This window comes from Ascidia mentula, chromosome 5 (genome assembly GCF_947561715.1).
Source record: "Ascidia mentula chromosome 5, kaAscMent1.1, whole genome shotgun sequence".
NCBI classification, from domain to species: domain Eukaryota; kingdom Metazoa; phylum Chordata; class Ascidiacea; order Phlebobranchia; family Ascidiidae; genus Ascidia; species Ascidia mentula.
In genome coordinates this window covers 9,600,887-9,628,886 of record NC_138570.1, presented here as the reverse complement: position 1 = coordinate 9,628,886, position 28,000 = coordinate 9,600,887, and the positions used below count along the sequence as shown (strand labels likewise).

The 28,000-nt window shown below is 40.5% G+C and overlaps 3 protein-coding genes across 4 annotated transcripts; 1 reads left to right on the top strand and 2 right to left on the bottom strand.

The window, feature by feature from the left end:
- LOC145903306 (uncharacterized) lies at nucleotides 1–12,334 on the top strand. The gene is made up of 15 exons (XM_082991383.1): nucleotides 1–1,427; nucleotides 2,063–2,180; nucleotides 2,626–2,795; nucleotides 3,760–3,863; nucleotides 4,468–4,510; nucleotides 5,394–5,514; nucleotides 5,852–5,930; nucleotides 6,373–6,516; nucleotides 6,803–7,037; nucleotides 7,422–7,549; nucleotides 7,870–8,069; nucleotides 8,758–8,846; nucleotides 9,168–9,403; nucleotides 9,604–10,071; nucleotides 10,465–12,334. The coding sequence occupies exons 1-15, from the start codon at nucleotides 901–903 to the stop codon at nucleotides 11,157–11,159; spliced, it is 3,357 nt and encodes a 1,118-aa protein (XP_082847509.1). The 5' UTR covers nucleotides 1–900; the 3' UTR covers nucleotides 11,160–12,334.
- An 892-nt stretch (nucleotides 12,335–13,226) lies between these two features.
- LOC145903307 (uncharacterized) lies at nucleotides 13,227–22,917 on the bottom strand. 2 transcript variants are annotated; one of them, XM_082991384.1, is made up of 15 exons: nucleotides 22,899–22,917; nucleotides 22,189–22,357; nucleotides 20,857–21,080; nucleotides 20,298–20,467; nucleotides 20,020–20,125; nucleotides 19,722–19,822; nucleotides 18,459–18,575; nucleotides 17,482–17,623; nucleotides 17,104–17,238; nucleotides 16,747–16,890; nucleotides 16,395–16,521; nucleotides 15,611–15,795; nucleotides 15,012–15,242; nucleotides 14,070–14,271; nucleotides 13,227–13,718 (listed from the first exon to the last, which is right to left on the bottom strand). In XM_082991384.1, exons 2-15 carry the CDS (start codon nucleotides 22,302–22,304, stop codon nucleotides 13,508–13,510), a joined length of 2,211 nt encoding a protein of 736 aa, XP_082847510.1. In that variant the 5' UTR covers nucleotides 22,305–22,357; nucleotides 22,899–22,917; the 3' UTR covers nucleotides 13,227–13,507. The 2 variants fall into 2 exon arrangements, with proteins under 2 accessions (XP_082847510.1, XP_082847511.1); XM_082991385.1 differs by lacking the exons at nucleotides 22,189–22,357; nucleotides 22,899–22,917 and adding an exon at nucleotides 21,147–21,350.
- A 1,949-nt stretch (nucleotides 22,918–24,866) lies between these two features.
- On the bottom strand, nucleotides 24,867–27,898 carry LOC145903516 (protein unc-93 homolog A-like). Its single transcript, XM_082991601.1, has 4 exons — nucleotides 27,726–27,898; nucleotides 27,340–27,504; nucleotides 26,214–26,954; nucleotides 24,867–25,503 (listed from the first exon to the last, which is right to left on the bottom strand). The coding sequence occupies exons 1-4, from the start codon at nucleotides 27,805–27,807 to the stop codon at nucleotides 25,037–25,039; spliced, it is 1,455 nt and encodes a 484-aa protein (XP_082847727.1). The 5' UTR covers nucleotides 27,808–27,898; the 3' UTR covers nucleotides 24,867–25,036.
- Nucleotides 27,899–28,000: the final 102 nt, after the last annotated feature.

Below are 28,000 nucleotides of genomic sequence, written 5' to 3'. Positions count from 1 at the left end.
GTGAGAGTTTCGAGGGCAATTTAAAACGTAGCTCTTGCGGCACGGCGAGTCACAGTAAACCGACTCAAGCGTAAAAAGCGCCCGACGGGCTGACGTGCTACCTGCGGGGCATAATCCGTTCACGCAAAGCGTCGCTTATTCTCACTAGAGCGCCCACCTCCATACAGTCAATTTGCTTCGAGGATTTTTGTTCATCACCGGGCCAATTGTTAGTTGCCATGGCATCCGAGTGACAGGGTTTGTTGGCGGTGCTAAATGTATTTTTGACAGGTGCAGGTTACTAGTACAGTAGTTTCGGATAAGCAAATAGCTTGGTACAAATGCTTTTTCATATTGCGAAGACAGGTGCTTGAAAGTGTACGTGGTTTAAATTACAGAATTTTTGAGGTGTAAAATGTAAATGTGTCTGTTGAATAAGGTTTTGAATATTGACCAGTGTAATCAATAAGGTAGGTGACCCACGAGGTTGAAATGCCGCTTCCTTTGCGGAAAAGGTTTGTTCTGTGTGTCATGGTAAGCACCACGCTGTATGTGGACGTGAAACCGCAAGTTGTTTCGTTTCGAGTGCATAGTTTGGTTCCTTATGTTTCTTGTGTTTGCTTTGGAATAGATTTTAGTAGCCCAGTAGTTGCAGGTTGCCTCGAAACGACCATGACGATTGTCTTCATGTTTTCCAACAGTTCAAACATTGTTTGTAAATACGACTAGAGTGCTTATGCCTTACTAACGCTGCACCAATGTAAGAACACAGGAAAAACAAAAAAATGTAGACTATAATTATTTCAAAATGTCCCTCAACCATTTTTAGTTAAATGGCACCGTGATATGTGTTGCAATAATGAACACCTCGGACGCGTTTTGAAGCTTGTGTGAATCACAACTTGTGAAATCTGAGCCAAAATGATCGATTCTCGCTTCAGTCGCCGTTGTACGGAAGGCCAGAGTACAAGGCAATGGCGCAACAGTTTCGACGGAATAATCTGCGAGCCAAGCGGGGTACAATATGACGCCTACAGGCGTGCATCAACACCAAGCGCCTTCAAGTTAAACAATGGCTCAGCAGTTAGTGCTGACCCGATGACTAGCTCCATGCGCTCAAAACGAACCGACGAAGTCTCCGTGTTTAGACAGGATTTCACACCGGAAAGCAGTAAAACCCAACTATTGTGTGACAAATCGTCTCCATCCCGCGGACTTAACCGTCTCGGGATGCCTTTGTCTCCGGATTCGAAACTGATTTCGGATCCTGACCGAAGAAGATGTAAATCATCGAATAACGACCCCCGGGGCTTGGAAGCCAGGGTTTCCCTGTTGCCCAAATCCAAATCGTTGGACGATCATTCCAATCCGGAAAAGTTGTCCAAGACCAAGAAATCGCGTAAATCGTCCAAAATATCCACTGTCTTTAATCGTTTACAACAAACTGTGTAAGTTTTGCTAGGAGAACTGGATGAAATCATTATCAAGCTGCGGTTTCTACTTCTATATGCGATTAACTGAATGAAATCAACATGCCCTTTAAGACCATACTAAGAGAAAATGTTATTTCAAACCGCAAAAGTAATTTGAGAAATTTTGACTGCCGATTTTCGTGAATAGCTCTCAAAAGATAACCGAGAAAGAAGGTTAAACGTTTGGTTTATGCATGTAAGGTAACAAAAACAAATAAAAAACACTGTATGTTCAACCATACTGCGATAGCGATGATCAGGGCGTGTGTGACATGTCACAAAACTTCTATTAACGAATATGTGTAGTACTCGAATTTCTAGAGTCAAGTGACACAATTGGAGAAAATCCGGCTCGCTGTCACTGCGCGGCAAAGTTTAATGGAACCCTATTTAACTTTATTATAACCTTTTAACCCAGCAATATGGTCTGTTGGCACAGTATGAAGACGAACAGACGGCATGGCTCATATGAACATTTTGTCTCGAAAACCACACAACGTCAAAAGCGGAGTGCAAAAATGTCACTGGCTTCGAACGAAAACCACTTGTTTTTCGCCAAGGCGATAACAACATGTGCGCGTGTGTGACGCTGTTTTGTTTTGATGCGGCAGGAGGCGGAAAATGCCAGGCCCCAAGAGACGCCGGTCGCAGCAGTTCGACACGGACAAGGAGGTGGAGGAAACGTGCCAAAGGCGGATTCGCATCAACGTTGGCGGCATAATACACGAGGTATATTCGGGATTTTCGGGATGTTGTCGTTTGACATGATGTATGTTTTTGAAGGTGAATGCAACGTGTATTATACGCACAACACTTGCGATTTACGTAAAATAAGCAGGGGACACTGTATTGCATCATACCTATATAACGAGTAGAGAAACGTACGCCAAAACAATTATTTTTTATTGCTATTCTGTTGTGAAATAATTTTGTATCGCACAAATTAAAATACGATTGTTCCTTTTATAGATAGGTGTTTTTACAGAATATTTTTATTGATAACTAGTGTCATTTTGAAACGCCTGTAATGCCTCCACTGGCCTGTTTCAATAAATTTTCTCCGAACTGTAATCCTCTTTCCATTTCCACACACCCGCAGAGCAAATTCTAACAGTGTTGTAAATACAAAAAAAATTTCCGAATATGCGGCAAGTGTTTTTGTCGTTGTCTACAGTCAAGATGGGGAACCTTGGACAAATTGCCACGTACTCGACTAGGACGCCTTCGACACTGTGAGACACAAGCTCAAATCATGGGTTTAGCCGATGACTATAATCCAAACACACAGGAGTTCTTTTTCGATCGACATCCGGGTGCCTTCGTTCCCGTTCTCAACTTCTACAGGTAACAGAAACGATGTGGTTAAACTCTCCGAGCCGCCAGCTCGAATTAGCGTCAAAATGTGCAATGGCATTAACCCCAGATGTTTGGAGCTGCAAGTTCGGCCTCCATACATTATTAAACGTGCGCCGAGGCCTTGCTTTGCGGAAGGCTAATGTAATTCAGCTGGGTGGGCCTGCATGAAATTTCAATGTGCACGCGGTCGCCCAAATGCTTTTCATCGTTAAATCGTGCGTCTGACTTCGCCTAATTCAATCCCTCGTTCGTCATAGTACCGTTAATGTCTATATGTTCCAGGTTATATAAGTGCACTTTAGGAATTTTTAAGTACAACGAGGGATAGTATTCATCATATTTGTTCTATTATTGTGCTTGGGGCTCCTGTTATTTTAAGGAACAACATTTTTACGATAAAATCGACTTTTTTTACATGACGAAAAGGTGTTACCCAACGGAAGTTTGCCGTTGGTTTTTCACAATACATCAAAAACTAATCTTTAGAAATGACACATAACCCATAAGACATGAGTTGACCGCGTATTATCGACCAACCTGTCAAACCTGATGACATGAACAAAACTTTTCAACGGATGGTTTGATTTGTTCATTGCAATGCCAATCTGATATAACAAAAATCGATTTGTCGATACTAGCGTGAAACAGCTTTGTCCCTCCTTTCTTTGTCCCAAGTACAAGATGTCAAGTTCCGATGTATTTCATATGATTGATTGCGGTCAATAAATCAAATGCCATTTTTTTTTCGATGCAGGTCGTAAACCGATATTTTTTTATCATAATTGGTCGAACTTTCTTACATATTTTATCAACAGCCTGTAGAAGTAAAGTCCAAATAGCATAAACATGACAGTTCAAGGAACCCCAGGGTTTAGATTCAATACGGGCACTTTTCTGACATTACGGGTTTTAATACAATTTTACTTAATACTCTTACATTGCATGTCTCCAGAACGGGAAAGCTTCATATGCCAGAAGACATATGCGCCCTCGCCTTCAGCACTGAGCTCGATTATTGGGGTATCGACGATATTTACATCGAATCTTGCTGCCAAGGTTAGGTGTTTTTTCTGTGAGTTACTTTATTGTTGTTCATTTGACCCCGGCGGAAGTAAAAAACACTTTTAAAGCTTTTACTTTCGAAGATAAGTCGATCATTTAAGTCATCGCAAAAGTGCTTTTGCGTCCAAAGTTCGCGGATTATATTGAATGAATAATTGAAACGATAAAGTGCATTTTCCACCGCCCACCGAAAGCGAAGGAAAGCCTATTGACTTTTATTACCGAAAGTTAAAATGCGATATTATGGCCTCCTTACCTACGTTTCCATCCCTCTCACTTTGTTCAACTGCAGCTTGCTTCGTTTCCATTGTAGGTTAATGTGAATTAGGACAATCTGTTGGAGGTGATCCGGGCATCTGTGTAATTTAAAGTTTATTGTACCATGGATTTTGCATGGTCGTGTTATGCCTGATAAATAATTCAATGTATTGAAAATGGCCAATTTGATGAGCACTTGGAGCACCTACATTTTGATGAGGAATTATAATCTTTGACATTTTACTTGAGTTTTAGTCAATCATTTGAAAGCGTATCACCTGGCGCAATATCTTGGTACTTTTTAAGAAAAATCCAGTTAACAGTTGCTTATCTTTCGCAGCACGCTATCACCAGAAGAAAGAGCAAATTTTGGAAGAGCTGAGGTAAAAAAAGTGCGAATCCATGTGCTTTTGTTTTCATCCAGTATTTAAAACGGTCTGATCGGATTTGAAAACAAAGTGTTGATTGCGCAAAAAACTTTACAGTCGAAAACAAAACATGGACAGGAACATTTAACTCACGGTTTTGTAATAGACAATATAGCCCACATAGCTGATGTGAAATTCCTTTGTCAGACGTTTCGAGAATGATTGTAGAAACAACAGTCTGCCAAATGAAGTTTACAGCAGCTATAAGGGCTATGTTGTTCATCTTGAAGCATGCGTATTCTACATAACTGTACAATGCTAAATGTAATAAGCGTTTCTTCTTGACGAGCGATGGAACCTCGGTGTAATAGAGATCGTCTATTCCTCCAGTTGGATCGATTTCGTGACAAGCGTTGTGTAATTTCGGTTCGGGTCACAAATCGCGTTATGGCCCAGGAGCGATTGGGTTTTCACTTCACGCACACCTCCCAGAACAAATTGAGCTGCTGCGTGCAGAAACTTAATTAGTGCGGGGCGGTGCAACTACCAGTAGGTATAGGAAGTCCATCGTATGCGCACTCTGTGTAATTTGGGAGGCAACCGGTCTTGTCCCCAACAAAAACAAATTAAGACGTTTTTGCTCCAAAAACATAGAAATATTAAACAAATACTGTCAGTAACGAGCATCATAGACTGGCCAACATGAAAATCACAATCAACCGAACATAAATAGTAGAGGGTGTGTGATGTAGCAAGTGGTACATAATCAGCATTAAATTTCAATGCTTTAAACGCGCATTGCCACCCACACAACCAGGCGTGGACCCATATCGTATCTTCGCATTCCATCGCTTCCAACCGAGTTTCGTATGGCAGAATAAAGTGTCTTACTTTGCAGACGAGAAGCCGAAGCAATGCGCGAACGACAGGGCGATGACTTTCGGGGAATGTGCTGTGCTGAAAGAAGAAAGAAAATCTGGGATCTGATGGAGAAGCCCAACTCGTCTTTAGCAGCTAAGGTAGCCTATGTCCCACGGTTACACATTTCTCATCATCCGCCTTTTTTTTAAATTGCAGAACCTCGTTGCTAATGTTCGTGATTTTGTTGTGAATTTAATAAAATATGTTAGAGTTCTTAAATGTAGAATTTTTCTGATACATCTAATTTCGTTGACTCAGATTCGGGTAGTTGTAACATACACCACCTCAAAGCCCCAAAAGCTTTTTTATGTGCATTTCAAATATCTACATGACAGTTTTGATTCCGTGGGGCCTTAAAATCCAATACAGTATAACATAGTTTGTCAAATGCGGAGAAAAGTATGCACAGTAAAAACACAAGTTATGCGTTGATAGGTTATTGCTATCCTGTCCATTCTCTTCATTGTGTTATCGACGATCGCACTCACCCTCAACACTCTGCCCGAACTACAAAGTAAGTCGTGTTGTTTAATTGGCGACCATATGTCTAACATGAGCAGGAACTGCCATGACAGTAAATCACTTTTCGCCGCTTGAAAGCTTTGATGTCTTCCTGAACTGAATGAACTGTGTATGCTGAGTTATGTACAGGGAGTTACTTCACACCTTGACTACCGCATTTTTCTTTCTTTTCCAATTATTATCGGTGAACATAGCGTAGATAAGACGATTTTATGCTTGATTTTGTTGTAGTGTTTGTTATACCATACTAACGATGCTTTGGTATGAAAGTTGAACGCAATATACACCCATTTACCAGACATTATGTAACAACGATGAACGAACCAATGTCATACTAACACAGGTGCAAATACTTCGCTAGTGGATGCGTCATCCAGCATAATTTATGTATGAAAAACATGTTCAGATTTTATTGCTTTGTTCTACAATTGCAGACAATGGAGATGACAACGAAAAACTTGCCCACATTGAAAGCGTTTGCATCGCGTGGTTCACGATGGAATACCTTTTAAGGTTCATGTCATCGCCCAACAAGTGGAAATTCTTCAAGGGGCCGTTGAACATAATCGATTTACTTGGTACGTTGCAATTTGGCGAGCTTGTTCGTTTTGATATATTGATGGTTACACTGCATGTAGTATTCTTCATGTGTACCTTTTTGGGGGATGAAGTAGTTCTATGTAAGATGCAAGAGGAAAAAGAAAGCAAATATATTGCTCATTTTGTGTTTAGTTTTTTTTTAATCGTCTACAGTTACATACAGTAATATGTTCAATCATGGTCGGGGTTTACACGTGTAAACGCTTGAAAAACATCTGAATTCCATTCGTACATGTATTTTCAAACAAGTTTCATTTTTTTCAGCTATTTTGCCGTACTACATCACAATTTTTCTCACGAAGTCCAACAGCCAAATTCTGCAGTTCCAAAACGTCCGGCGGGTCGTGCAAATTTTCCGTATCATGCGAATCATGAGAATATTGAAACTCGCCCGTCATTCAACCGGACTTCAATCCCTCGGATTCACGATGAGAAGGAGCTACAATGAACTTGGTCTTCTTGGTCTTTTCATGGCAATTGGAATAATGATGTTCTCCAGGTTTGGTTGTCGTTCCATTCAGTAAAATTTTTTATATTTTTTCGGCTTCGCGATTCCTGAAAATACGTTTCTCATGTATGACACTAAGAAGAAACAACGTTTAATTAGTCGCAAAAAACTCTGTTTTTCTGTATGAAAAGGTAAAAGCCCGTGGACTACATGAGAAAGACAAATTTAAGCCCCCTCATCTTTGTAGTCCTGTAAGGTATATGGTGTACGGCACATATTCAAACTCTTGCCCAGAATGGCAGACAGGCCGCAAACCTACGATAAAATTGTATGTACCGGGGAGTGTGGGTTTGTAATCAAGCCGCAAATCTCGTGTGCGGTTTAAGAAATCGCGATGGCCTATGGCGATAACTGGTTTACGTTGGTTTTCCGCAGTCTGGCATATTTTGCCGAGAAGATAGATAACAAGGAACAGTTCCGAAGTATTCCCGCCTCCTTCTGGTGGGCGACAATTACCATGACAACCGTAGGCTATGGAGATGTTACGCCGAAAACCGCTTTGGGTAAGCAACAATTAGGAATGGTTCAAATCACATCGAAATATCGAAATATACATACAATCAGTAAATCAAAGTTAGGTTTAACATTGCGATCGCGCGGCCGGGATCTTTCACTGAGGTTACATAAAAAAAATGCTTTCCTAAATTTTTAGCTTTATAACCACAAGGCCAGTTCTTCTTTAGACTAATGAAAAAGATCAGCATATTCTGCATCGGTTTTACTACTGCGAGTAAACTTAAAGGCGTTATCAATGGATGCAAAATGTGCTGCGCTTCGTGGAACAAGCGAAAACGCGTCAAAACTTTCACATTTTTATCGACAGGAAAACTAGTGGGCGGCATCTGCTGCATCACAGGGGTGCTCGTCATCGCGTTACCCATTCCTATTATTGTCAACAACTTTTCCGAATTCTACAAGGAGCAAAAGAGACAGGAGAAGGCGCTGAAACGCCGCGAGGCACTGGAGAGTGCAAAACGAAACGGCAGCATTGTTACCATGAACATACGCGACGTCTTCGCTAAGGTGAAGATTGGGTTTGCGGCTTTTTCCTTTCTAATTCATTTGTGTGTTGGTCTGAAGTCATACGTGGTCGGTTTAAAAGTTCATATAAATTTAATTGGGTGACGTGACAAGTGTTTATTCCGCAATTACCTGTTTGAAATTTTTTTGATTTAAACCTTACAACATTTTCTTTTAAAGTAAGTACAACATTGTTCCATGTAATGAGAAACATTTTAAAAAGTTATTCCGAAATCGATCACCAAAAACCTAAATATTTTATATATGTTGTCAGACAAGCTTGTTTTATGTATTTACAATAACACCAAAGAGTGTTTTTTTTTGCCAAATACTGGCCAGTATACTGCGTTTTGCCACTGAGCTACACCATGGCGTAATTTTAACGCCTCGCTGTAACATGTACTGTAAAATTCAACGAAGCGGGCAGTGACGTTGCGATGTGACAGAAAAAAGGGAGTTTGGCACCAGAACCATAGTTTTTGACCTTAGTTTTTAGTCTAAGTAGACAAAATTACATAATATGTGAGGGAACGTGACTGAAGTCTGCAGTAAAATGAGGATGTGATGTCTGGTCACGCACTTTCTTGTGTTAGGCTCATCATCCTAACTAACTTGTAAAAATTACGTCCCAAGCATTAGCGTCACTTCTGTAGTTCACCCTATAACGGTTAATATTTTTGCAAACAAACAGTCGGTCGAGCATGGTGATATGAACGAAACCAAAGACGGATCGACGGACGGTGGGAGAAATAACAACTTGGATAATCACAAACATGTCAGGTACGTGGAGATATTAGTTGCATTACACGATTGTTTACACTTTTGCCACATGTATACGATTATCTCAGACCTTTTATATCGTCACGGTTGGTGACACACTTGTTATTGCGTCCACTTGTTGGCATAAAACAAACCGATTTCAGCACGTTGGCCTCTTTTTCTGAAAAAAAGCAATCGAATTCTGTCGAGTTATACTATTCCCGTAACACGTGTCCTGGTTTAGCTTAGCTGTGTTTTAATCTTATTATGTTACGATGTGTATTAATCTGCACACAATTTAGAGAAAACTGTTGATTGCAATTAACATTTCCTTGTTATCAGTTCGATGGACAGTCTAGAAGACAAACATAACGATGCAGCGGACGACAGCGTGTTCGCTGAGCCCAACGGAGGCAAACCCAACGACGATCTTTGTGTCATCGACGTAGACAATATAACGCCGACGCACACTTACATTATAGGCACTGAGGAATCTTTGCCTACAAAAGTAAACTCGGTTGTTGAAAATGGATGCCACAGTGATCCAGGCAACACCAATCAAAACAACAGAGCCATAGGTTTGCGCAATCTAAACACAAGATATAGTGCGTTTACGCGTTGCTATAGGATATATGGAATTCGTAAAACAGTTTTTGGCGCTTTCATGGTGATAACATGTCATGTTACATGTTTAAATGGGATTGATATGCCTTTTTTGTAAACTTTATTTAAATTTTTCGTTTCGATTTGATAATTGAAAGTCTCATTTTGTCAACAGCGGGCTTCTCTCAATCCTCCTCGAGAGAGAACAAATCCAGTAGAGACGATGGTTTTTGCATCATTTCGCCACCCACAGTGGGTATGAGCGAATCTTCGACTGCGAGGAGACGTCAACGCATGCCGATATCTCGGCTGGAAAAGCATCATGACTTCGATTCCGGTTACGATTTGAGCACGATTCACGATGACCCATCACTACTTCCGGGTTCAACGCTTGAAGCAGAAAACACTGTGTCCAACCCACCTACTTATAACGAGGCCTCCGGTTTTCCCAGCGTGGACGGCGGAGAAGGATTCGCTCAAACGTCAGGAAAACAATGCGAAGCTGAAGTTTTTTCATCGCCACACGGGTCATTTATTCGCGGTCGAGTTTCAAACGATGACTCAGTCGACTCGTTCGCGAGTTTGGATGCAAGTACAGGAGCTCTCTCCGACGACACGGGTGTGGTTTTGAGCGGCCCTAGTGGTATGTAGCTCAGTTTATAAAACGTTATAGATTCGAGAGGATGGCCATAGGACATATTAGTGCAAATTTTATTGGTAGTAGCAACACTTATTTGTTACCGGTTCATGCACGTTTCTTCGTTTTAAATACTGTTGTAGACTTCAATGCCTTTAATCGGCACACTGAGCTAAATAATTGCAAACTTGCCAAACAAATTTTGGCAATGTCTTCTTGCTATCGATGTGCGCTTTTGTAACACATGTCCTAGTTTAGCCGCATTTTGATCTTAGTATTTGACGGCGTGTATCAATATATACAAGTCTACAATCGTATTTCGGTATGAAGCGACAAATAGGAACAAAAATGGTGTAACAGTTTGAGAAAAGTTTGTAATCGACTATCTTTAAATGATAGGTGAAGAAGTGGGACTTGTGGTCCCAGGGTCTTCCTCTCCAGAACCAGGAGGCGCAGGATTGTGGCAATCGCAACACGCAACCACAAGCCTAATATCAAAGACTCCAATGTTGGAAATGATCAAAGAAAGAAGTTTTGATTCGCAAACTGAAGGTGCCACGACCTCCCCAAATTCTTCGTCGGAAGCGCTAAAGAGATGCGACCCCGATTTATCAGGACAAGCAATGGTCACTGCTGACAACAACCAGAATCCTGTACGGCACGTAGACAGCGCGTCCCAGTTGAACGCAAATGCAAATAACAATGCTGCTGAAGTGGCGAAAAATGACCAAAACACAGAAAATATTTCGTCGGACAATGCGCGCGAGTCGAGCCCCCTCCCCGGAATGAACAAATCGGACAAAATTCGATCAAAAATCGACGAAACCAAGCCTCTGTTGTTTCCTAGAGTCAAAAACAAAGCCAGAAACAAAGATGAGTCCGAAAATCGTCATAGCGCAGCGTCGCTTTCACCTGGATCCTCTCTATCGCCATCTCGCGTCTTTAATATTGACGGCATTATTGAGGACACGAGCGACGCCATACGCGAAATGATAAACACGAGTACTGCGATCGACCTTGTGATGCAAAATGCCGACGAAATTATCGGAGGGGCGCTAATGGAAACTCAATTCATTCAGAATGACAAGAAATAAGATTTTGATGATATAACTCTTTTAGTGGCAATTCCTCATAAGTTTCGCTCGTACTATATCTGTTGGTGTTATTGATAATACACCATTCTCGGTGGTCGAAGCAGCAATATTCGTGCCTCAAACTATATTGGAACGTGGTTTTGGAATGATTAGGCGACAAAGCAGAAGAATTCTTGAATTACACTTTTCTTTATATTTTCCTAGAAAGTGAAAATGTACAATTTACCAACCATTTATCTTTTATTGTTACGTTTCTGACCATGACTGCATAGAGCGTCTCCTTTTTTCCTTGATTTGCGTTTCTTGCCAGTTCCTGACCGCAGCACTTATGACAGTCGATCGTTCCGCCAATTCCAGCACCAACGACTGCTATCCGATCATCGTGTAACGATAATATGACGTCCATCGTTACACGCTACCGGAGAACATTCTTCAATCTCAAAAGTGCTTTCGCCCTCTAGGAACCCGACACATTATACGATGCAGCGGTTTTCAGTCAAACACGAGTTGCGTTCACTTTTTTTATTCAATAATTTATCAGCTCATTTGCCAACGACTCTGATTGCTCGTGCCGGTAGCCTGCGGTCAAATTGACTATTCGTTTTTCACAGTCTGGTGCATTCCTTATGCCGTCGTCGCATGTTGCACAGATACTTTCTGTAGTTTCAGAAATTGTTACTTGGTGTACAACAATAGACTTTAATAACATACTTCGTTTCCGTTTCGAACCTCTACTTACACAAACTGCCAAATAAGTGTTGCATCTACAAAGCGCACCGCACAATTTCCAAACCTCACAAATCGCACTTTAAAGTATGCATAAAAAGGACTGGATAGATTTTGCTACAAATCCCAAAAATCAATACCTGTTATTAGCACAAACACAAACGTGAAACCTACAAAAACTCCCTATTTTTGGCTCTCCAGGTTTATTGCAACTTATATTGCCATGAAATATATGACCGGACGAGCGATATTTGCTAATTATTTCCCCGTACAACTATTCTCGCGCAATTTTTTCAGTAGCAATTTTTCCTCGTATTTTGCACACCCGCCGGCCTTCTGTTGCCCTCCTGCTTCGTCCAGAATCGCTACTGAAGGTTTTACGAGTTCATTGAGATTGTCACTCCACACAACTGTGATCAGGTGGTCGTATACATAATCTGTAACACGCTTCTCTTAAACCAAAATTGTGGCTTTTTCAGGGAGAGTTTTAAATCAGGTTTGAGTAAAAGGTGTCCAGCAAGCTGATGCACATTGAATTATAGAATCATTTTGCAAAGTCGTCGAACATTGTTCGACAATTTCCAGGGTTTATGATAAACATTGCAGTTTTAAACATGTACGCATGACCAAAATTGTCCCACGCAGAAAGTTATCGTAATGTCTTCGCTTTTTTTACAGTTGCTTATAAACTAAATGTGATATTTTTTTTGTACGGGGTACGTTTAGCAGCCAAGTTCAGTTTCTTGATTTGTAATTTATTCTTTCCTGATATTGTGTTCTTTAGGAGCAAGTCTAAAATAATGCACTTCCAGGCAATGTTCAAAGTAATCACCATTGTTGTAGAGCTTTTGTTGTAACCGAAATGCAGGTACAGGAATAATAATGTTAAGTGTAACCACTTGAGTCATGCGAATGTGAAATGCATGGGGGGAGTATTCTAAATTCGCAAGCTCTTATCACTGGCGTAGGCAGGAAAAGTCAAAAAGACCATGGGCCATTCCAAATGTGTTGATTAAAAAAGACAGTTTCTCAGAAGTTACTGTATGTCTGGCAGCAACCATGCGTTAATATGTAAATATTAGCGCTTTTCCCAAAATGTGGCTAATAGTTTTTGTCAACATATTTTTTCATTAAGCACGCCTGGGGGCCATATTTCAAACCAACAAAAGTTAAACACGTTGAAACCGATTAAATATTCGGCTCACACAAAAATTTCCCTGCTGGCTACTCCACTGTCTCAATCCAAGACTGCAGGCAATACATTCATTTTAAACTATCAAAGGGCTTTAAACACTATTTAGATCCTATAATCACGGTACCACGACCAACACTCCGTACACATGCCAAGTTATCTATAAATGTATTACTTGTGCACTTGCGGATTGCTGCGCTGTTCAGAAAGGAAAGTAGAATTACGGCTACGAGAAGGAAAAAAGCGCCCGCAGCTTCCTATGAGGCGAGGTGAAGGACAACATATAAGCTCGGAAATGATTTAAATACACGTATACGAAATTCGAATCCACAATACGAACCACCACTAAACGAAACAAAGTACACCGCGAGAACCTTCTAGAACGTATGCATTTAATGAAAAAAGGAAAACCTGAATTGCTGAATTACTACTATTTGACGATTGGTTTATGGAACAAACGCAACATGATGTAGCCGATTACACGAAAACCGATGAGCATGGCACCCAGCGCAACGCAACAAATCCAAGCCGGTACAGTGGCGGAGTTTTCCTGCAAGATGTCGCTGTAGAGCACGTAGCCAGTTGAGTTGCGCTCTGGAGTGTCAAGACACGATACGTAGGCGCTGGTTGTGTTGTCGCACCTGTAACGGATAAATTACTTTTAATTGGCTGCGATTTACCGTCTGACCGGACAAGTTAGTAGTTAGTTAGTGGAAATCGGTCGGTTGCCGTTTGTGTCGAAAATACAATCCCTCCACATAGGCATAATTTCTAACACAATGCAATGTTGTTTTCGAAGTGAAACAATTTCGGGTAAATAGTTCTAGTTATTTGGCTATCTGTTTTCATGAAAACAAGTTCTGTAAACAAACAGTGGTTTTGTCTTCATGAAACAGAGCGATGGCATTTACTAACGAGAGAGCGGCCTCGTTTAACGATCGTGCGATTTCCAAGACGACTCTTTGTATGGCCATATAACTGAACAAACTTACAGAACGCGCGTGTCCGAGTCGAACTCCAGGTAAAGCATGAGCGACCAGGAAAAGTAGATTGGAGACAAGTAGGCCAACCAAGTAAGCCAAGACGGAATGTTCTTCACGTAAAAACCGCCGAGCAACATGTAGGTGATCATAAGGAATATAGCAAGCACCAGGCCGTGCTCGAAGTCCATCGTGGCAGTGCTCACAAACATACCTGAACACAAACACATTTTGTTTTTGAGGGTGAATCTAAAGTTTACCGTTTATTGCACGGTTTCACGTTCGTGTGTTTGGTAAAAGCAATGCAATGATTAAGCAACCATGTCACAATAGTTGCATGTTGGCGTTACCCTGTAGGCACTTCTGGTGACTCATGACTAGGTAATGCAAACAACGTCATGCGCGTGGTGTTCATACGGGGCGCCACAGTACCGCTATACATATCATTGTGGTATTTTATTAACAGAGAGAAGTCATGTCATAACGCTTGCCACTGCGTTGCGCCACATCGTATACAGCGGTACAAACAGTGTAGGTTTGCAACTTAACATCGCATGGTACATTGCTTACAAATAGGCTATTTCTTGTATTACACGCGTTTGCTTGCAGCAGGGACGCAATTCGCGGTTTTCCGAACAAACACGTCAAATTGCTGAGTCGCGAGCACAGTATTACTTCAGGCGCTTGTTATTGATGTTTGTTGAACATGTTGTCAACAACTTCTTTTTTTTCAGAAAAAATAATAATAAAGCTGATGTGGAACACGCACGTACCAAATCTTAGTCGCGACAGAACGTTAAAATTAGTCAATGTGGAGCCAATAGCTGCACTGATGAGACCTTTTAGGTCGAAACAGTGGCCATCTGTATGCAGCTTATACACAAGTTAAAATTAGTCTTTCAAATGCATACAACTCCCATATACTGCATCCCAACAAGACACACAAACACTTACCAAGCGACTGGGCGGTGAAGGTAACCAAGATCATGACGAGCCACGTGCCTATGAAGGCCCATGCGTCGTTGAAGCCATTCAGTCCAGCCATCCAATACACAATTACAGTGGATATACTGGGTAAAACGATTGTAAGAGGTGCTTCACTGAGCGTCTTCGCGATGTAGTACGACGATAAACGATACGATCCACCCATTCTCTCTTTATTAACAACTTCCCGCTCGCTTGGGACTGCATTAAAAAAGAGAAATTGAGGTTGGTCAAATCTATAAAACGTGATTTTAGAGTGTAACCTATGTGTACGCACAAGTTGCTCAAGACACCTAATGTTCGATTTACACAAATCAATTATAGTTGAATGAAATACTGACGATGCCCGGAGGGAAATAGTTTTTAGAATATATGTTTAAAATTGGGCGTCTTTTTAAGTCCTAAAATGATATCACATGTAAATTTAGCATTTTGGTGAAAGTACTGGGTTTTTGCATTTGCAGCTACACCAACGTTTAAACCATATTTTCAAAGATTTTCTGCCTTAGTCACAAATAGGCAAAGCTAACGGTACAATCACAGAATAAAAACAGTGGATTCACACTTACACACAACCAGAACGTCGAATAAGGAATTGAAGGAGTTAAAGACGTTGACGAAGAAGAGCACAGAAGTAAGATCGGTGACCACGCCCTCGTGTATCTCTCCTCTCCCCGCTTGCCACCAAACTAAACCGCAGATCAACGCAACCCCGATGGTCTTGATAAACTTCAGTTTGGACAGGTAGCGGTACCTGCGGGGAACGCAGCATTGCGATTAAGTACTTTTATCGCATGTGTGCTTATGGCGTGGTTTTATCATAAAATCAATCTTGCGGATGGAAGTTCGTTAGTAAGGGAGTTGTGTTTGTGGAACAGAGTTTGCTTATTCGCGGTTTACGTTAATTGATGAAACTTGTAGTAGTTTTAATAGCACCCAACGACTATGTCCACAGCAACACTGGGCGTGGGGCATACGTTGTGCAGTGATAACATACTTGGTATTTTGTGAAAATCATGATTTACTTCCAATAGAAGAAACATTTTTTAACATTATACAACGTTTAACCAGCACTTCCCCTTACTTTAAATCTAAAAGAACGCTGAATTCGTGAACTTTCGCATCTATAGTGAGCTGCATACAGGGCCAAGGTTTCGACCCAGTACAGCTTTGTTGTGACTTACAACGACCATGTCAGCTAAACAGCCAAGCAGGACTTCCACCTTTTGGTGACAATGCAGTTTGCTATCAGGTCGGCTCGCGTTTGCAAATGATCGATTCAACCCCGAAAAAGGAGTGAGTAATTATTTGCCAACAACTAAATTGTGGACGGGATAAACAAACATGACTCACTTTCCCTGGATGAAACTTCGCACGGCGAGCACATTGATTTGCTTATGTGATGACGTCGGCCATCTTTTAGTTTCATCTTCCAAAGAACCTTTGCTCGGGCTTAAACTTGCCATGCTCGGAACGTGACCTGAAAACAACCAAAGTCCTGATAAACGTATACAAGCTCCTTGAAAACAACTTCCAGAGAAAGTTCAATACTTTCCAGGACAAACGCATTTCGAGTGCTGAATTGCGCGAACCAAAAACCAAGCCAAGCGCAAAATTTCCAGTCAGGCGTGCTTGACGTAATATACACGGTTGCAGTGTCAACACTTTTTGTAACCACACCTAACGCAATATCCGAATTGCTTACCGTTCATTGGCTTTTCAGTGTCACGTGACTTGTATCGACCATTTAGTGGCAGCTGGTTTTCGCTGTCGTGCTTTTTACTCGTCGAGATCGAACTGTTGTCGTTCAAATCTTCCTCGATCTTGTCTCTGATGACCACAACTTCGTCTGCATATGCAAAAATGTTTTGTTAGGTCGTCTCAGTACCTCGTTAATGTTCAAGCTGTTGTGGAATGGGTATTTGTTGAGGCCTACACACTTTTTAAAACGCAAATAAAAGCCCTGAAAAGCATTCAACAAAAACATCCTAAAACAATTTTTTTTCTCGAATCAAAGTAAGTCTGTGGCAAATATTGAAATGGAAATAAAAAGTTAACGAACCTTTTCCGGACATTTTGGCTTCAAACGCGTTGACAGTGGATTTGAGAATTGGACAATCTGGCTCCTTTAATCTTCTCTGGTTGCTGGCGCTTATTAACTTGTTCGAAGCGTCTTCACCAGATTTTACAACATCAACTAAACGAAAACATACTCGTGATCTAACCCCAGTCTTGTTTCATTGATTTACACCACTATTTAGACCTGCAAACATTTGCACAAAATGCACACATTTCTTTTGGACGAGGCACGCTGGTGTCCGTTTGCCTTTGTACATATTAAATTCACGTTGGGCAAAGATGATTTAGTTTGGAAGAAGAGTTAGTGGATAAAAGTGGAGACGGTTATTTACTGTTTATGTAAACAGTGTAAAAAACTCACGAATAAAGTCGGCCGGGTTGTAGCGAGTCACGTCGCAGTCGTAACCCAGCTCTTGGAAAAGAGGGAGGACATCCTTTGGCGAACCATAGTAAGCGATGCGACCGCCGCTTAAAAGTAATACGGTGTCGAATTGCACGAACATCTGGGGAAGTAAATAAGATGGTAAACAAACTGTTCGGTTTGGACATATGGCAAATCGACACACTGCAGGACAGGAAAAGCATATAAACTTATGTTCTTAATTTTTAAAAAACTTTGTTCTTCAGACAGATCCAACACTGGACATAATATCTGGGTACACACACAAGGGTCGAGGGCTACAATAAAATCGCGCTACTTCCAATGTGCCTGGATAGTGGTGTGCGACGACGTTGTTCAATAATTAAAGACGAGTTAAACCCTAGCTACATAAGAGCAGCAAAGGGTTGAGAGCATTACGGGTTGAACACGAAACGCCCAAAGCTATTCCAACGATCAACGCCATAGAAAACAAGCCGCTCCATATGCGTTTTAATTGGAGGCGATGAAGGCAAAAGTTGTTTGCGTCAGCACTCAGCACCATGACGTACTGAGGTATAGCTTAAATTCGACACCGCGCAACGATGTTTGTAACGAAAGCGCATTGGGACGTTATGTTTGTGTAAGATAACGACGTTAAAATAATCTACATTAGGCGACATTATTGGTATACCGCTGAGCTCTTTAGAGCTAAAGTTCAATTAAATAAATGATAATGGGGCAGTTGACACTAAATTGTAACAACTGTTGAGAATATTTGTATTCCTAAATTTCAAAAACGCCTTACACAAACAGTGACATGACATTGCAACAAAGCAGTTACGCCTGATTTTCGCCCAGTCATTTAAACACACATGCTGTGGTAAGTGCAGTGCGCTGTACAGTGCACTTAATCTTTTGAGGCTCTTGTGTATATTTCTTCAATATATTTCAACGACAAAAGTTATATATAAACCAACCTGGATGGATGGTTGGTGGATTGTCATCATGACAGTCTTGCCACTGTGAGTGGCGTACTTTTTTAAGGACAGGGTGAGGGCGTAGGCGGTGCTGCTGTCCAAGCCAGACGTGGGCTCCTGTGAACAAATAATTTCCGATGTTAAGACATTTTCAATTGTAACCCAAAAGGCATTATTTAGTATGTACAACGGAAAACGGATGTAACATTTTCCTTTGTGGAAATGACAGTACTTCCGGATTTAGTCACGATCAACAAACGGAAGCCTTCCAGCCTACATAACTGCTCGGGCTCGTTAAATGTCAGTACACGGCTGAGGCCGCACGGCCGTGTTTGCGCGACAGGACACAAAGCGTAGCGCGGTTTCAAGCAAAATGTCGCAATGCAAATTTGATGTTAATCTTGCGTTACTCTTCTCGATTTGTTAGCAGTTTTCGGGAACCGAAACGCAAAATGCGGGAATGAATTTAATACAAAACCGTTGCGCTAAAAGACGCACAGCGCAAGCCTCATAAATGTCACGACGGATTACAGCTGGTCATGTTCGTGGAAAACCAGCAAGCGGCCACGCAGGCTACAAGCGCGAAGTACATCCTTGTTTAGTCAATACCAAGAGACAATTCTAAAGTTGTGCTTAATATCATGCAGGCAAAGAAAGCTGTGCGTTAAAATACAAGTTAATATGGCTTTGAAGTTGTAACAGACACACGTGAGAAGACAAGGTATAATAATAAAAATGCGGACATTTAAGGCTTTTATGAGGAAATGGTTTAACTTATGTAAAATCTGCAAGCACCAGTTTTCTAGGCGGTCACGTTCCCTATTCCAAGACGTGAACTCGCTTCACTCCGAGGCCATAACCGCAGCCGATCGATGTCATTCAACGGGCAGCAGATCGGGCCAAAAAGAGCGGAGGGAGAAGAAATAGAAAGAGAATAGCGAGAAGGCCGCCTAGAACTATCACCTACATTATAGCCTACGCGATGTAGGCGCTTTGTGTAAGGCAGCGATTGAGCGCCCGGTGCACGAATGGTTCAGCGGTTGGATGTGACCCCTTTACCTCACTGCAAGTGTGAACACTGAACAGGACTCTAAACCCAACGTAGCTACGGGGTGCGCACATGTGACGTGGAATAGGGGACACAATACGGTCTTTCCTGTCTAAAGGCATAACCACATGCTACCAAGAACTGTCCTTTCAAAATTTCAACACATTGAGCCAATATGTCCGTTTGTTTAAGTGCTCCTTTAACAATGTACTTACGTCCAATAGAAGTACGGCGGGATCTGTTAGAAGTTCGTTTGCAATGTTTGCTCTTTTCTTTTCCCCTCCGGAAAGACCTCGGATCATGTTGTCACCAATGACTAAGCAAAACATAGATGTAAGTTAATTTTACTTTCACATGGTATTTGGGATTAAAAAATAGAAATGCAACACTAAAAATGACCACAGGCACTAATTAACCAAATTCACTTTAAATTTTCACAACATATAATGCAGATAGGGACCATATTAGTCTAATTGTTTACTTGAAGCGAATATATACAGTTTCACTACTTACTGGTGTGTTTGCATTTATGCATGTCAAGTTGGTCAATGAGCTCTGTAACAATTTCTTTCTTCACAGTAGTTGACATTTTTTCTGGAAGCCGAAGTTCAGCTGAAAACTATGAAAACAAATCATATTACGTGGTTTATCAATTAATTAAATGACTTTAGGACAGATATACATCACAAAGATGTTCCATTATAAAAGAAAAGAGTTACAATTTAGTCTTACAACTTCATCATCTTCCAAATAATTTTAATAAACTTATCATGATAAAATGTTTTGTTTACCATCAGGGTCTGCTGAAGTGTGAGGTTTGGAAAAAAAATGTCCTGTTGTAAGACATAACTGATTTTCCTTCTGGTTTTCTTAGTAAGTGGCTGACCGCCGATCGTTGCTTTGCAATTTGAACACTTTACTCTTCCTCCAATGATGTTAAGTAGTGTGGTTTTTCCAGAACCTGACAAATATACACTTTTGTCAATAATTTGGGTATTGTTGTTCCTTTTTCACACAATTGATAATTCCAGGCATCACATTCCAAAGTAAGAATGTAATAAACTATGGAGAAATTATGTATAGGCAAGGTAAAGTAAATATAATAGTACAAGCGACAGCTGGAATTCCATTATCACAAGTCAGGATACACCAAGACATACTGAAATCTGTGTCAAACTGTTTGATAACTTTCTTTGCTTTCTTGATTCAAAAAAAAATCCCAAGTGACAAACTAACCATCCATTACAGCTGAGCTTCAGAGGAAAATGAAATGTTATGTTTGCAGTGTAAATAGGAAAACAAACACACAAGCCAGCAGTTGATGACTAGCTACATGTGTTTTATACATACCACTTGGTCCCATAATTGCCATAACTTTTCCTGGATGGGCAGTTCCACTGACATCTTCCAGGATTTGCTTGCCTTTGATGTTAAAGTTTAAATTGTTGAAGCGTAGTTCAAGTCCTGGCTGTGCTTGCCTCTCTGAATGTCCAAAATCGGACCTTGTCTTGCTTAATCTTTCGCCAGTATTTGTTAAAAGTGCTTCGTCCGTCATTATTTGACCTTGCACGTTTCTATAGTTTCACAAACAAACGTTTAAGTTAAGTCATATACTATCAAATAGGAAAAAAACAACGTACAGAGCTTCGCGTAAAACGATAGTCTTCCACAAACTGAACAGATGGCACGCGTTCTAACACAATAATAATCAGCTTTGCTTATAATCTCAAAACCAGACCCGGCAATCAGCTGACGGTTAGCACCATCACAGGAAAGACGGGGAAGCATGAATTACATGATACAGTAGGTCAAGCGATCTAAATGTCTCTTCGTTTTAAGTATAAACTCGTCCTCATTGGTAAAGCATGCTGGCGTTATGTGCGAAAATGCTTGACAAGGGAAGTTCCATTTTACAACCGAATTGTTGCGCAACTGCCGCGTAATCGTCAATGGGTGACTTGCTATTCGTGAAATGTGTTGTTTTTGTTAGTGGGCAGTGACGCAATAATAAACCAGTCGAAGTGCTATGAACTTATTACGGATTGTTTATGAACATTGAACGGACTATTGTTGTGTTTGTCCGTGTTTATTATTCACCATGCATTAGTTTCAACATACAGATGGGCATACGGAATGGCTACTATATACAAGCATGTTTTACAACGTAATAACTTTTAATTTTTTTTGAACACTTTTAAACACTTCACAGTGTTTAAAATTTCTGTAAGAAAACACTTTTCTTGCGTGAACCAAAGTGAATTTAGTACCGAACGTTTATGAAAATTTTACTTGTATTTTAAGTGACAATGTGCCGATCAGTAAATTTTATTAAGGCCCTGGGGTCGTCCCTCGATACATATTTAGCAAGGTAAAGTTTTGTAAACGTAGAAGCACGTAAATATTTCGTTGGGCATGACAAAACACCAATTAACCAAAAAGTTGAGTTCTGGTACGGGTTTTCAAAATTTGGACGAAATTCACGCTTTTGGGCCACGGAGCTATGATATGTTTGAACATTACAAACAAAGTAAGCAAAACCAAAGAAGTTACGGTCGACATAGCGGGGTTTATACACATATTTTTACAAGAAATCAATTGTTTTTTAAAACTTCTTTATTCCATACGATTAGAAGGTTATCGACTGCTAATGCATAAAATAAAATTAAAACGAAAGCTTCTCACCCATTTTTTCCAAAAATTGACACTGGCTCCTGATTATCCAGCACAAAGGTACAGTTTTCCACCCCTTCTGAAACGGTGACAACAGACCCGTTTTCACGTGCTTCCATTTCCGCCATGTGCTACCGTACTCTTTATTAAAAGTTTTTTTGAAAAAACACGAATCGATAACCTGAAAACGAATGCAAACAGTCTCAATTTTTTGGTTTCATTGTTTGGTTTAAAAAGACATCTTTGCGCAAAACCTTAACATTAGAAATATAAACAGTTTTGCTTGTTAATACTTCGTTATAGCAATGTTGATATCAAAAATTTATAAGGAGGTTCTGTCAAAAAGGTATGGAACCGACATAAACATGATTGCAATGTTTAACAAAATGCTCGCAAATTTTAAGTGGGGTTCTTTGCTAAAGCACGAATCCCCGAATGTCTTCCAAATGCCCCCACTGGTTATAAACCGTGCGAAATAATCGGCAAATAACTAGTCTTCAAAAGTACCGTCACAAAAACCTGCCCCAACTATCTGTTTCGATTGGCAAATTTCTCCTCTTTATATACGGACCACGTTCGTTGGTATTTCCGGTAGAACATGGCAAATTATGTCATGTTGCACAAGCAAAACTGCCGATCCAGCTTACTGGCGACTGTCGGAAGTGTAACCATTCGAAATTGTTTGCACAACAGGTTTTATGTTCCTGGACGTTGTTACATACCAGAAAACACGAAATGCAAGTAAACCATAGTTTACACCGCAAACAAGACTTCTCACACAAATTGCGTTACAAATAAGTTTGGTGAATGATTTATTGGCTTGCCGGCTATGGTGCAATCCTGTGGGGGAATTTATAGGAACAAGTTTGTTGGTTTTGCTAACGAGGATATATTTAGTCGTGACCTAACCGGCACGTTTGTCACGTTGGAAGAATTTCTCCCAGATATTTTTCCCGAATGTACTTCTTAAAATTAATCTGCTAGATTTTCAAAATTAATCTGTTAAATTTACAGGAAATTTGTGTGGCCAAACTGGTTATAATAGCAATAATCTTGAACCTGAATAACAAAGAAAGCAAACTGCACTCCCTGTGTCTATATCTTTATACCTATATAGCATAAATTTGCTGAGTCACTTATTTTTTGTACCAAAATATTTCTTGAAAAAACTATTTATTTGTAAGTAATATTTCTTAGATAAGTGAATAAATTAAATTTAAGTTTCTCGTAACAATTTGGAACACACTAGCCGTTGAATTCTTAACGGAACGGCGTATCGACAAAATTTGTTTTCCGGATCGTTCCGGCTTACTTTCAGCATTGCCTTAAAAACAGCACTGTTATACATGCGAGAGCTAGCTTCGAAAGCAGTTTCATGGTCAAGCTAGCTTTGCCATGCATTGCAGCCAAGCGTTAACGATAGGCGCCAGTGCATGTTACCTGTAAATAGAGTAGAAATACACGACTTCGTACACACCATTAGTTTGAAAATAGCACGCGGAATCATTTTAGCCTGTGTCGTTTATTTGTATGTATGTTGTGTCGGATCCGACTAAATCATGCATTTTTCCAACGTGCATTGCCCCTAACAAGGTCATACAACCGTTTAAGTTGTATACCGATGGTCTGATAAAGAGTTTCCAACACCACTAAACACATTGCACACAAACTGCCAACAAACCACTTTGAACGCTGCGTATTTTGGGGAAAATCGTTTTGACCGATTTATTTCAGAGCTGTCACAATGATTTTCCGTTGCTGAAAGTTCGTGCTGAAGTTGAATCGTTACTTTTACCCAAACTTAGAAAGTGTTGCACCCATGTAGTCACGTGTTTCAGCTGATCTGTTCTTTATTTGTACCTTCGATAACGCACAGCTTCTTTTTCGTTGCATCACCGTTTATTGGGCTACAAAAGTGTGTTCTCTCAGACTCACACAAACATTGATGAAAAAAATTGATGAAATTTGGAATAATAACCATTGTTACCGCATAACGTCAAGCCTTTTCCATTCACATACAGGCTTAACTCGCCACAGTTTTCTAAAAATCTAAAAGTGATAGTATACTACTACCAACTTATTTCAGTGGTGCTCCAAAATTTTTAACCCAGGCCCCAATTTGGCCACCAAACATATCTCAGGCCCCATAACAGTCAAACATTTACTATTTGGTGTAATTTTTTGTCAAAATTTATAGTTGCACTTAATAATATTAATAGAGTTGCACCTAATGTTGGATACACATTAGTTTGATCTAAGATTGTTCTAGTTTTCACGTGTTCCATCCCGTGATTGTGTTTATTGGTATCTCGATCATTTCTTACAGGATTCAGCAAATGTCCCAAACCACCATTTCATATCACATATTTGGTCCTACTTTGAGAACCATAGGTTTAGGATTAATCTAAAAACGAACCTTTATTAACATGATACATTTAAACTATTTGGTCCAGAAAAATGTATTCAAAGAACATGCTAAATAAATTTCTAAAACCAGCATTCATTGTTCAGTGAGAGTGATCCATTTTATGCATAGTGGTACTGATACCACGGCACATGCGGTAAATGCAATTTTTTGACGTAACTTCAAAACCAACGACAGTTGTGATATTCATATATTGTTTAAAATGGCGGAGGGCGAACAAATGCACGCGGTAAGCCATTTATATGTGTACCACTCAGCTGAAGGAATGAATGAGATATATCAGTTAAAAATGTACTGATCTTCTGGCATAAACGTACTGTATTTTTACGACGTTTCGTCTGCCATGGGGCGAGACTTCATCAGGAATGACGCAACAAGTGAAACACACTGAAACACGCAGGGGCACGAAAGAAAAAGAAAAAAGGGGGAACGACTTCAATCAGCCAAACATGTTTTGCGTATATCTTTGCTCTCAATCAAAGTGCAGGCAATGAACGAAATGTACGCTACGAAAGTCATCGGCATCAAGAATATAATTACATAAATCGGCAAAACAAAAGACGTTATTACATAACCAGACGCGGCGCCGATGGGTTCAGAGAAGAACAGTAGAGACCCTGCAGCATCTTGATCATGGGGGAAAAACGTTGCAAAGGCACTGGGTGTTTGTGTTTTTATCAAAGACCGACCAAAACCAAATGCAAACATTATGATGAAATACGGCCACGCGGGCTCACCCTCACGCCACAGTAAAAGCGCTGAGAAGCCCGCGAGTTCCAAGATTGTGGCCAAACCAAACATGGTGCGAAGGCTTATTATCTGAAGGAGTTTGCTGGATGTGAAGCTCGATACCATCATGGAAAGGGACAGCGCGAGCATCATGTATGAAACGTAAAATAATCCTGCAAGGGAAGACGTAAAAATTTAGTAACACGCTTTGGCAACAAACATAACAGTTAATTAGAAAAATTCCTAATGGCGAACATTAAAGAGCCCTGCGACGAAAATTTTCGGCAATAAATTGAAAATTAAAAAGTGTGCGCGGTTGAAACCGTTTTTTTTGTTGCTACTTTGACCAAACTCCCTGTATTTTATGAGTCATTTATGGTGCTCTCTAGCGCATTGACTTAAAATCCATAAAGATCGTGTTCACCCTGAAGCATGACCCAGATTGTATGCTGAGTCAGCAAAAAACAAGACATACTTGCTCTCTGCGCACGAAGTTAACTGTTTTGGTCATGCACAGAGGTAACAAAATAGTGGACTGCAGGCATGCCTTATGTTCCGTATGCATGCGAGAAATTGATAGGCATAGCGTGACGTAAAGCAAGTATTAAGTAAAGTTAATGGTTTAATGCGGAATCGTACTTCTGTATGTTCTGGAAATGTTTGTACCCTAAATTTATCCAGCACAAAGTAGGGTCGTCATCACGCCAAAATGTACTTTAAAATTACGGTATTAATGAATTAACAATTGAATACACTTTCAACCCAGATTTAAACAAAAATGACTGCAGGGGCACTTTAATTCACAACTGGTGCAAAAACTAGAACACGATATTTTATTACGGCGACCAAATTTTAGTTCAAAAGTGAGCAGACAAAATCTCACCGTGTTGACATGATATCCAACTTGCCATAAATGTTCCTCGCAGAAATGCTTGCAACAATCCTATTTTCATTGTGTGGGGAAGTGACAAGATGGCGACCAAATCACTACCTAGCAACTTAAGGGTGCATTTTAACCGCACAAGCGAGGAAGTATCCTTGATGGGAGGATTTATGTCTGTTTGTCTGTTTTTTAACGTGGAACTCTCTGTGGATGATTTAAGAACTTGACCACTTGATTTTGCTTCACCTGTAACGAATTCCATCTCTTCTTCAAGCGGTTCGTTTTCAGAATAGTCGTCCAGACACAGACTCAGACTCACAGCCAAGCAGTTAAGTATCAAAAATCCCCCTAGAATAATGTAAAGCGTCATGCTGCTTACTTTGACTGCCCCACCGCTCTCCGAAGAATCCGCATTCTCATAAAACAGTCCGCAAACAATTTGGTTTGGAACTTGAGTAGTATTCATTTCATTATTTCCCTGTTCTGATTCGAAAACAAAGGAGGTAGAGTATAACAAAATGAGCATGACCAAACTCCCTACGACCATGCTAAAACTGGTGCATGTGTACAAAGATCCAAATGTCTCCTTGTTGAGGCGATTATACAACTCTCTGTCGTTGTGCGCCGCTTGACCGGACATCCGAGTGACGTAAGTGAAGGTCGTTGGCCACATGAGTCCAGCGCCAATTCCCAAAATGGCTGCAGCCGGTATGAGTGTATAGGCGGTTGGGTAAAAGTTTGCTAAAAAAAAAAATTCCACATGAAAAATGGCATATGAAGGCAACTGCAAGCTCCGCAAGCCGCGCACTTCTGTAACTTCAGTTGTCATTATACAACAGTCTCTTGATGATGTAACAATGTATCACTTTATGTTAATGCTGGGCTCTGTCGTGGCTATTGTCGTGTATTTAGCTTTCATGGGTATTTTTTGTCACCAGCGTGCCAGTTGCTAGCTTCGACTGCAGCAACAATTGGATTTCCGCTTCCAATTGAAAAAAGGAAAGGAAACAGACAGCTAAAATGCACAGTGAGCATTAATAGTGTCTTGTTTTCCACATATCAAAGTTTTATACCTTACAACAGTGCGCTTGGTCGTTCAAAGTTATCTGATTATACAGCACCTTACCTATAGTGTACATTCCATAGGTTAAAAGAGAACAGGCAAGAGTCTTTTTGCAGCCAATTCTGCTGACAACAAATGAGGGTAGGAGAAGTGCTGAAACGACCATCGACACGTACAAAACTGCGAGTGCATTTGTCCCCTTGCCTTGATTGAGTGAGCTTTGAAGACCTGCACATTTCACAAATGGTAACCCTTTCAAATGGCATCGCAACCACAAAATATCAACGCGGTTGCTGATTGGAGTTTGTTGCAAGAATTAAACACATACGAGGCGAAAACTTACCCAGTCGAACAATTGTCTGCCTTAACTTGTTGACACAACTGGTTAGTGGTTAAATGATTGGGCGTTCAAAATAACACCGTGTTTGCACAGTTTCAGACACACTTACTTTCCAAAGTAACGTAGGCCGACTGGTTGACAAGTAATGCAGCACACAACAACCACTTGCTTCTTGACAGTTTACCATCCATACCGGAAAATTAGGTTTTCTGAAAATGGACACTCAATCTCCAATGTAACACTCTTCGCAAACATAAATGTTAGTTCCGCTTGAGATAGCAAGTGACACATTAACGACACTGCGACACCAAAGCTCGGATTGCGGTACAAACCAAAAGCTTTTTTCAGTTCACGAACGTACTCCCAGGCGCCGCGAGCATTTCT

Bases quoted from the DNA above. Each gene is read 5' to 3' on its own strand.
- LOC145903306 (XM_082991383.1), top strand. From the start codon at position 901: ATGATCGATTCTCGCTTCAGTCGCCGTTGTACGGAAGGCCAGAGTACA. The intron at 3,864-4,467 runs GTTAGGTGTTTT...TATCTTTCGCAG, and splicing joins CATCGAATCTTGCTGCCAAG to CACGCTATCACCAGAAGAAA. The intron at 10,072-10,464 runs GTATGTAGCTCA...TTTAAATGATAG, and splicing joins GGTTTTGAGCGGCCCTAGTG to GTGAAGAAGTGGGACTTGTG.
- LOC145903307 (XM_082991384.1), bottom strand. From the start codon at position 22,304: ATGGCGGAAATGGAAGCACGTGAAAACGGGTCTGTTGTCACCGTTTCA. The intron at 20,468-20,856 runs GTATGTATAAAA...TATATTTGTCAG, and splicing joins GGCAATTATGGGACCAAGTG to GTTCTGGAAAAACCACACTA. The intron at 15,796-16,394 runs GTGAGTCATGTT...CGTTCCCCGCAG, and splicing joins CGAAGTTTCATCCAGGGAAA to GTACCGCTACCTGTCCAAAC.
- LOC145903516 (XM_082991601.1), bottom strand. From the start codon at position 27,807: ATGGATGGTAAACTGTCAAGAAGCAAGTGGTTGTTGTGTGCTGCATTA. The intron at 27,505-27,725 runs GTAAGTGTGTCT...TGAAATGTGCAG, and splicing joins GGCCTACGTTACTTTGGAAA to GTCTTCAAAGCTCACTCAAT. The intron at 26,955-27,339 runs GTAAGGTGCTGT...TTTTTTTTTTAG, and splicing joins CTATGGAATGTACACTATAG to CAAACTTTTACCCAACCGCC.